General features: G+C 38.0%; 2 protein-coding genes across 4 annotated transcripts; both read left to right on the top strand.

Moving 5' to 3' along the window:
• The first annotated feature begins 2,463 nt into the window (after nt 1–2,463).
• LOC147548179 (GDSL esterase/lipase At4g10955-like) lies at nt 2,464–4,320 on the top strand. Its single transcript, XM_086671913.1, has 2 exons — nt 2,464–2,902; nt 3,131–4,320. The coding sequence occupies exons 1-2, from the start codon at nt 2,775–2,777 to the stop codon at nt 4,143–4,145; spliced, it is 1,143 nt and encodes a 380-aa protein (XP_086528039.1). The 5' UTR covers nt 2,464–2,774; the 3' UTR covers nt 4,146–4,320.
• A 2,604-nt stretch (nt 4,321–6,924) lies between these two features.
• Nucleotides 6,925–9,832, top strand: LOC147548178 (FAM133-like protein). 3 transcript variants are annotated; one of them, XM_086670325.1, is made up of 4 exons: nt 6,925–7,027; nt 7,419–7,488; nt 8,659–8,693; nt 8,883–9,832. In XM_086670325.1, the coding sequence occupies exon 4, from the start codon at nt 8,908–8,910 to the stop codon at nt 9,670–9,672; it is 765 nt and encodes a 254-aa protein (XP_086526451.1). In that variant the 5' UTR covers nt 6,925–7,027; nt 7,419–7,488; nt 8,659–8,693; nt 8,883–8,907; the 3' UTR covers nt 9,673–9,832. The 3 variants fall into 3 exon arrangements, with proteins under 3 accessions (XP_086526451.1, XP_086526450.1, XP_086526449.1); XM_086670324.1 differs by lacking the exon at nt 8,659–8,693; XM_086670323.1 differs by lacking the exon at nt 8,659–8,693 and having other exon boundaries at nt 8,849–9,832.
• The last annotated feature ends 404 nt before the right edge of the window (nt 9,833–10,236 follow it).

Here is a 10,236-nt window from a genome sequence, read left to right as displayed (position 1 = left end):
ACAGTTCATAGCTAAAACATTTTGTAGCGGTGATATTAGTTACGAAGCGAAGGTCATAGCAAGACATCTTTTGCTACAGAAATTAGGGTAACAGCTACAGCTGTAATCCGTAACTAAAGGTCGTCTGTTTTGTAATGATACAAGTAATTACTTGTATTGTTATATTTTGTTGCTCTAACTTATCAACTAAAGAGTCTGGCGTGTATCATTCACTTTATAAAGACTATTGTGAGTAACCATTTGTATACTTATTTGACACTCATTTATTAAGCAGTCGATTAATTTGACCTAATCCTCATACTAATTTGTATTTTTCATTTCCTATATAAATTCGTTCACAGGGGTATCTCTGCCTCACACTATGTTTTAATATTTATTCTAATCCAAATTTATTAAATAGATCACCAGAGCCTCTTTGACCGGCATCACTCCTGTGTGCAAAGGATCTTGTGGTCACGTGTGTTTTATTTTATTTGCAGGTTAAGCTCAAGAATGTTGTTTGTGCCCTATAAAAAGTACGATTGATGATCTGATCTCCAATCAAAAGTCCAACTCCCTTGACCTTACGCCCCACGTTGTAGACCAATTATATGGTCGTGGGTTCCTTGGTTAAGTAAAAGCGAGAATAAACTCATTGGATGATTTTGAGGGTCTTTACATTGCATTTTCCAAGATGTCCTTGACAATGGAAGTTGTAAGACTTATGAGTTATTTCCTTTTTCGCCCCTTACTTCTTGACCAGCTTCTTTTTTGGCTCTTTATTTTTCGCAAATTCAAAATCAGCCCCCTTTTGTTAACACCGTCAGTTAACTTTAGAGGTTAATTTTTTTGTTTCCTTAATAGTCGTTCCTATAAAGTGATAATTTTAATTCAAATTGGCTCCCTTTATTATGGATCAATTTCCGAAAAATTTCAACCATTTCAGACCAAACGATGGGGCCAAAATGGAATGCACTTTAAAAACACTAAAGACACCTCATCTTTCCCTCTCCCTCTCATCCATTTCATCACCTCTCTCCTCCACATCATCAAAACCAGCCACATCATCATCTTCTCCGTCAAAGGTCGCCGGCCGGTCAAATTTTCGTGCGACCTTCAAATTTTTTTTCTTCATCTTCTTTCTCTCTCTTCTTCCTTTTTCTTCCTCCCTATTCTCTATTTTATTTCTCTTCCTTGGAATCACTTTCTACTATCTCTATAAAGCTTCGGCGAAGGGGAGAACCCCTTCGTTGGAGTACTGGTTTCCAGGTGAAACCGGTCTGGTTTCGTCTGGAAACCAGGCCAGAGGAGACGATATCAGATCTCGTCTTGTCTGGTTTCCAGACGAACCCAGACCGGTTTTGTCTAGAAACCAGTGCTCCGGCGAAGGGGTCCACCCCTACGCCGGAGCTTTAGAGAGAGACTATAAAGAGATAAGAAAGAAGATAAAGAGAATAAAGAAGAGAAAGAGAGAGAGAGAGAGAAGAAAGAAGAGATTAGAGAGAAAGAAGAAAAAATTGAAGGTGGCCGGAAAATTTGGCCGGCAACCTTCGACGGAAAAGATGATGAGGTGGCTGGTTTTGTTGATGTGGGGGAGAGAGATGATGAAATGATCAGAGAGAGAGGGAAAGATGAAGTGTTTTTAAAGTGAATTCCATTTCGGCCCCCTAGTTTGGTCTAAAATGGTTGAAACTTTTTGGGAATTGATCCATATCAAAAGGGAGCCAATTTTGAATTAAAATTATCACTTTTATAAGAAGGGCAATTATGAAACAAAATGTTAATCTTTAAAATTAACTGACGGTGTTAACAAAAAGAGGTTAATTTTGAATTTACGAAAAACAAGGGGCCAAAAAAGAAGCTGATCACAAAACAAGGGACCAAAAAAGAAATAACTCAAAACTTAGTTCAATTCATTATATATATCATATTCATGATTTTTGTATGCCATTAAATAAACATAGTAATATTTTTGTTGAAAAATCATAAATTTCATGTGAAAAGAAAGGTTTTACCTATTAATGTTTTGAGATTGACTACCTCATTACAAAGGCATTGATATATCAATAAGACGTGAAAAGCACAATAACAACCGAATTTGAACCTTTAAAGAAATAGGCATAAAGCCAACTAAACTACTGGCTAAAGCTCAACTACATTGTTTTTACCTATAAACTATGCACTTCACTTCTGCTTGGAATTGAACTTGGGACCTCTAGGATTTAGGAATATATGCAATACCAACTGAGCTATCTGTTGTTCGCTTTTCCTAATATCTTTGTTGAAGACCCTGCGATTTGTTTATTGTCATTGCAATACCAACTGAGCTATCTCTTTTAAGTGATTTTGGCCCCCTCAATGCAAACGAAATAATTTGGGATGCTTATAGTAAATGCGTGCGCCTATATATTAGTATGGGGCGCTTATAGAACTCCCCTTCCAGTTGTTCTTCTTGAAACGCTCAGCCGATTTTGAAGACCATCCATTTACTACTATTTGTTTTAAAATATGACCGTTGGAGGAAGGTCCCAGTAAGATTTCTTCTCAATAGAGTGATGGAAGTTCCACTTTTCTTTCTTATCTTTTCAAAAGAAAAAACCCACTAACTATTATTGATTCGAGTTCACAGACCATCCGCTACCTGCATCTACTTCCGAATCAAGAATATTAACCCCATAGGAAGAAGGTATCCATTATTTCAAGCAAAAGCCAGAACCCTATCTATCTGCTTTTATTTCCCCACTCAACAATATCTCACTCACACTTTCTCTGATCTGGGTTGTGGAAGTGAATTCATGGAGAAGCGAGCAGTAGAGAATACATCAGAGGAAGAAGAAGAGAATCATCATCCTTATGCATTTCATGTTTCTGGTCCTCGTAATCTTTCTTCCCCAAATTGGAAAGATCTCATCAGCTCAAGCTGGTAATAATACCTACTTCATACCCATTTCTTATTTCTCTTTCTTAATCATTTCATCAATCAATTCAAAGGGTATTTAATCTAGGGTTTTTTTTTTTTTAATATTTTTTCTCTTAGACCTAGATCACTCTAATTCTTTTCTTTATCACTAGGTTATTAAGAAAGTTTTGGGTATTTTTATTTATTTATAATCCTCTGATTTTGGTAGTGATCAATTGATTAAATTTACAGGAAGGTTCCCAATTATAGAAGAACTGTTATAGCTTGTTTCATTCAAGCTGTATACCTACTTGAACTAGACAGGCAAGAGAACAAGAAAGAGGAAACTGCACTTGCCCCAAAATGGTGGAAACCTTTCAAATACAAGTTAACACAAACCCTAATTGATGAAAGAGATGGGTCGATTTTCGGTGCAGTATTTGAGTGGGATAGAACAGCAGCTTTAACTGATTTCATATTGATGAGGCCTAGTGGTGCACCAAGACTTGTTTTAGCACTTAGAGGAACACTATTGAAAGGCCCAACAATTAGAAGAGATATCGAAGATGATCTTCGGTTTCTAGCATGGGAAAGTTTGAAAGGTTCTGTTAGATTCAATGGTGCATTGGAAGCATTAAAAGATGCCGTCGATAGATTTGGTAGTAATAATGTGTGTATTGCTGGTCATTCGTTAGGAGCCGGTTTTGCTCTTCAAGTGGGTAAAGCATTAGCTAAACAAGGAGTTTTTGTTGAGACTCATTTGTTTAATCCTCCGTCCGTTTCTCTTGCTATAAGTTTCAGAAACATCGGAGAAAAGGCTGGATTTGTTTGGAATCGATTCAAATCAATTCTTCCTTTAAGTGGTTATAATCAAACAACGAGCGCGTTTGCAGATATGATTGGTGATGGAGCAGGAGGAAAAACTTGTGCAGAAAACATGACATGGGTTCCTCATTTGTATGTGAATAATAGTGACTACATTTGTTGTTACTATTCGGATCCGGCTATCACAGATAAGGGCCCAAACATAAATGGAAATTCTTCTGGCAAGGAAAATGTCGATCCGTCTAAAGGACAAGCAGCAGCAAAGCTTTTTGTATTATCAAAGGGAAAGCAAAAGTTTCTTGAGGCTCATGGTTTAGAACAATGGTGGTCAGATGATGTGGAACTTCAGATGGCTATTCACAATAGTAAGCTCATAAATAGGCAACTCAAATCCTTGTATTCTCTCCCGGCTCCGGCACCACCTCAGGGCAAGTCTCCTTGACAATTCTTTGCTTCTTCTTGTGCTCATGTAATCATCTTGACTGCAATGTGTTTAGTTCAATTGTATAATGCATGCGTCTGTGATCGAATAAATATCCTCGTACTTCATCGTTTCTCCGTATTCTATTTGAACCCGAGGCATCTTAATATATGAAGATTGTTCCTGATTCACATAATGAGATTCAAATTAGCCTCTCAAGTTTTGGAAACACAATTTAATCTCATATCTTTTGGTTATGCATGGACAAAAACAAAATGAAGAGGAATTAGAATGTTTTCTTGTAACAGCTTGTTTTCCTAAATCTGTTTCTAATTTTGAAGTGTGCTTGTTACATTTCCGCGTGTTTTCCTTTAATCAATCCCTTTTTGAATATATTGGCGATTTGATTTTGAGTTGGTACAAATCGAACTTGTAATGCACCTATAGCCACCCTTTCACGAACGAAGTGATAATAGACAGAAACGAGATTGGTAGAAACAAATTACTATTGATGATCAATTTTGATTACAATTGAAGATCTTCTATCTGAAGTTAATAACATTATGTTTTTTAACTCTACAGATGGTAAAAATACTCCTTAGTAGAGATAATGGCATCAGGCATCCAACCTGTTGGAAAAATAGATGACATTCACTTGGAGAAGAGCAAGCACAAGTCATATGGCTTTCTTGTGACCAAAACAAGTTACACTTAAGTCCACAAGAAAACAACACTAGCACACCATTTGCACAAAAAACCCTAAAGGCTACCACTCAAGAGTTGTTACAAAATATAGGAAAGCTATTAACCAAAACTAATAGGTAAAAGAAACAAACACACACACACACACATGCACACAACGTCTTATACCTTGCTTATGATCTACCACCATCTTGGTCAGCGCCACCACCTAAACCTAGTGTTCATCCTTTGGCGCTCTCTTGGTCTCGCTGGCCAAAATGAAATACCCATAGGCCTGCTCCATGCCCTCTTGTAAGGCCTCTACCATTTGAAGTTGTACTCCCAACTCCCAACTCGCGCCAAGCTGAGCCCCGTCCCACGCGACATCACGCTTCCAAAGTGCAGCATCCCGCCCTTGAGTAGAAAGGCCCCACTCACCCACGTATTCGTCAACATGTTATTCCATCTGAGATATGGAACGAGATAGCTGAACCACCCTGTCTTCACTCAGCACCAATTCCCTCGTGTTAAGCAAGCCCAAAAATGCCTGCAAGGCGGGGGTAGCAAAATGAAAAAAAGCCAAAATATATATCTCGACACATTGCAAGACAAATATCAATACATGCATGTTCGTCTGAATGCTCCAATCTACAGATATATGGCGAGGAAAAATAAACAAATCTCCAATGTCACGTACGAAGGACGAAACTCCAATAATAAAGGCAGATTGAGGCAACACACATGACTGATCCATCGAGACAACGAGCTCTCCACATTACGGTGCACTGAAGGCCCTACTTCACAAGAATCAAGATCAAAAGGTTGGGATACAAGCCTAGCAGTGGGAGGACGAGGTAGGTCGCACCTTTGATCACACGGTTGCGCCAAGTCTTCTCATGCCGCTACATTCATCCTCAACACTTAGGGGCGAAAGCCTACACTCCTACCTACATGTCTGCCTATGTCCTTCATGGCGCCAAAACTAAGTCTAAACCCTGTGGAATCTTACCTTAAACTAGCAGCACTATCGGATAACGCACTAGCACAGTGAGAAGAAGTTGAATATGAAAAAATGCAAGTAAGAAAGCCTTCTTGACAAATTGTATATTCTTTTAAGCAGGTGCTTCCAATTATCATTTTTCCTCATTGAGTAGAACATCTTAAGAACTTCCACAGACCTTGGTTGGGATAGATGATTTGTTACCAATATCAACAACTACCATAAAAGAAAGGTGACATAAGAAATAAAATCCCACACAACTACATCACACAAGCACTAACCAAAGTTGGGAGCCTCTCATGGAGTTGGAAACCTAAAAGAGGCTCCTAGAATGAGATGGCGCCTCTCATTTGGGAATCCCTATTGAATTTGCTCTAGTCGATAGCCTTTAGAAGAAAAGGGCGCCTGGGGAGCGCTTTCAACATTTCCCTTTTAAAACACAAAGTCTAGTTGCGCAAGTCATCGTTCTCTGACCCTTCATCAAAAAAAAAAAAAAAAAGTCATCGTTCTCTGACCGTTTATTTTTGTTCAACTCTTCATCCAACGATGTTTATAAATGACTGGTGTTTCGGGGAAATAAAGAAATTTTCCGGAGTGTGAAGTTTTGGGTGGCAACAAAAAAAAATTAGACTTTTTTGTTTCCCCCAAACAACCACAATTTTTTTTCTCCTCCTCTCCATTTCCTTCGAAAGGGAGGAACCCCTTCGCCGGAGCTATGGTTTCCAGACGAAACCAGATCTGGTTTCTTTTGAAAACCAAGACAGACGATATCTGGTTTGTTCGTCAAACCAGATCTGGTTTGAAGAACAAACAGATCCCGTCTGGTTTGCAACCAGATCCCGTCTGGTTCGAAGAACAAACCAAACGAGCTCCCGCGAAGGGGCTCCTCCCCTTCGTCGGAGACTGAGAAAAGAAAGAGAGAGAAAGAGAAGAGAGAGAAGAAAGAAAAGAAAGAGAAGAAAGAAAGAGAAAGAGAAGAGAGAGAGAGAGAAAGAGAAGATGATGAAGTCGTCGGCACCATCCGACCGGCGACTTATAAGGTGTGTTTGGTTTGATTTTTTTTGTTTTCCCCCGTCTTCCCCCGAAATATTTCTGCTTTCCCCAAAGCGGTGGCCTTATAAATATCCTTTTAACACAAGGGAAATCTTCTTACTGCTACCAAATACTAGTTGACAAACTCTGCGCCTTCTCTCTCTCTATATCTCTCTCCGGCAATACGAAGGTATCTATTGATTTCTTATCTCTTTAAGACTTCTTTCGTTTCAGAATGTTGTTTGGTTCTTTTTGATCTCTTACTATAGGCTCAATTTCGTCCCTTTTTTGACATGTTTTCGTTTTCTAAAATTTAGGGTTTTCTTTATCTACATATAAGATTCTTATGTTTCTTGGATCCTTCATGTGTTTTCTGTATTTTTAGGGTTTCTAGGGTTTTCCAGGAAAACAGAAACTATTTATCATTAGGATCTTGTATTTCTAGGGCTCATCAGTTTTTGTAGTTTGTTCTTAATATTTTGCCTAAAGTTTTAGTTTTCTGATTTGATTCGTGTCGTTTCTTTTAGGGCTAGGGTGATCTTGTTTGTACTTCGTACTTAGTTTTTTCTATTTTGTTTTAGGTTATAGTTGAGAAGAAAGGAAGCGTCAAGAGAGGATCTTTGTCTTAAATTCGCACCCTTTCTGCATAAGGTGAGAAAAAACTTCTCTGGAATAATAGTCCCATTAGAATTGATCCAATTGAATATGTTTGCTTTCTGCCCTAATTTTATTGATAATGAGAAAGGTGCTTCTTAAGTCCTCAGGGTTAGGTTAGAAACTTAATTTCCTCCTTGACTAAAAAAGTTCCAAGTATTGGCGAAATGACTCATGACTGCAGTAAGCAGTACATGGAAACCTAAGAGCCAAATTAGTCGCCCCTTTGTTAGTTCGAATAATTGCTCAAAGTTTTCCGGATTATATAAAAAGTTAGTACCTTTCTTTCTAGTAACACCCCAACTGCGTAGCAGAAAGGAAAGCCTTGAAAAGCTTTGAAAGTCAGTCTTGTACAGTTTGAAGACAAACTAAAATCTCAACCGAAGAGAACTAAAGATTAATTTGGAAACAATAATGTTCCTGTGCTTAGGGCCCTTATATAATACTAGATATTTTTGTAACCTAGTCAATTTGTAATCTTGAATCAATAAAGAAACCTGAGAAAACTTGGGACTCACAGAAAATAATGAAGTCAGATTACAATAAATATAGAAAACTAGAACTTCCCGAAAGGTCGAAAACAACGACCTTAGTGTTTATGAAGATCTATTTGTGGAGTAGAACCTCGTGCTTGAAAGGCGATTCGATTGTTTTTTACCTTCGTGAGTTTGCAATTAAGTTGTGTAGCTCCAACTCAAGGCAAAATGCTCCTTCACGTATAAGAGTCCGAAAGTCGTCGGAGATAAGAGGCTTACCCCTCAGATACTGAGATAAATCGTAAAAGATTGTGACCACGAGTCCACGATAAATTTTCATCTAAATTTAATAAATACGTCAAAAGACCCATAATAATGTGAGAGTTGGAAGCATTAGGTGTTACTTTTTAGTGTTCATGTTTAAAAACATATGGTGATATCATCCGCTCGTATTCTCTTTGGGCCCCTGTGGTAGGCTGCCAAACTGTTCCATTCAAACATGAGCCCTTTTCTATTTAAAACATGAGCTCATAGTCCAGAATCCTCTTTTTGAAATTCAAAACCTGTAAAAGAAAATGATTTTTTGGACTATGATTGTACGTGTATCTTGTCTAAATTTCAAAAAATGCGTATATATTGTCTGATGAAAATTATTCTGTCTGAAAGTTTGCATTTCTGATGATTTCCGTAGTTATTCAGTTCTTGGATATTGCTGACTTCGGCAAAGTAAGAAACAACAATCATGCATTTACTACTTATTTAGTCAATCACTCGATGAAAATTGTGGGGTTAAGAGTGTGGGTAGTATTGTGAAGCCTAATATATGTATTTCCTTATTTATGAGGTAACAAAATCTAACATTGTTTTTTCTCTTCTGTGAGATGCACTTTCTGTCATCATCTTACAAAAATGCAGATATTAAGCTGTTTTTTATATCAAAATGGACTGCAAGAAGTTCATGCAGTTGGTTGAGGAGAAAAAGAAGCGAGCTCTTGAGAAGAAAGAAGCACCCTTGAAATGGGAACAGAAGCTTGAAGCTGGTGCAAAAGCAAAAGCTGATGCTGAAGCTAAGGAAAGGAAGCTTAGAGCTACAAAGCACAAGAGGAAGTCTGTGTCAGATTCTTCTGGTAGTGCAAGCGATAGTGAAAGCAGTGATGGAGGAAAAAAGAGAATAAGAAGAACGCATAAGAAGCACAGGAAACACAGGCACAACAGGCACTCTGACTCTTCATTGGATGATTCTGGGAAAAGAAAGGAAAAGAAGTCATCAAGGCGAAGATCAAAGAAACGCTCATCATACTCAAGTGATGATTATAGTAGTAGTGATGAATATGAGAGTGATGATAGGAAAAAACATCAGAAGAGGAGACATCATAGGCACAGGGTCTTAACAAATGACATTAGTAGTTCTTCAAGTGATGAGGATGAGGTCGCAAGAAAAAGTCGCAGGTTACAGAATCACAAGATCCATCGTCGGTCACACTCTCACGAAAATACATCTTCAGATTCTGATGATTATGAGCGTAGTCGAAGGAGCCGATCATTGGGAAAATCGTCAGATGATAATCATGATGATTTAAGTAGAAGGAAGCACAAGAGAAGTCATCACCGGCATAGCCACCATGATCAGAACCACCGTAGGCACCACAGAGCTGAAGGCAAGAGTGGAGATAGTATTGACAGGAATGGTGGCGATGGCATATAAGAATGGTAAACTATAATTTATTTCTATTGACAATTGGCAGATGAAGAAATACTATGTACTTTCTTAATTGTGAAACTATCAACTCTTGGGGAAACCCTAGATTTTGCTTCTGGAAATTTAGGTGGACACAATGAATCCTGATTTGTTTTGGTTCTGTTAATTCACTATCTTTATGTATTTCTAATTGCATGTTCTTGTATCCAAAATTGGCAGCCTTGCAATCGGTCAGTGTCAGGGTATGGTATGCCACTTTTCTCTTCTGTATTCTAGTCACTAGTCTCAGACTGACGCATGAGCATCTAAACGACCCACATTGCATTGAGAAAACAGATTACGGGCCAATTCCAACTTCCCAAAAAAAAAATACTTTGTTAAACGACTATTGAATTCAGTCCGGTGGAACTAAAGACTATTGAATTCAGTATGGTGGAACTGAATATGTCGACCGAATTCTGTTGCACCAAACCAAATTTGTGTTCATATGCCAATTTTTTTCAATAATATACAACATACTTCAAACATTTAAAAATATGTTGGGGAATGTTAATATTCCTCTTTGCAGAC

Source organism: Eschscholzia californica, unplaced genomic scaffold (assembly GCF_041429995.1).
Source record: "Eschscholzia californica isolate CP2 unplaced genomic scaffold, dmEscCali1.0.p SCAF_3, whole genome shotgun sequence".
In the NCBI taxonomy this organism is placed as follows: domain Eukaryota; kingdom Viridiplantae; phylum Streptophyta; class Magnoliopsida; order Ranunculales; family Papaveraceae; genus Eschscholzia; species Eschscholzia californica.
This window is presented reverse-complemented; position numbering and strand designations above follow the sequence as displayed.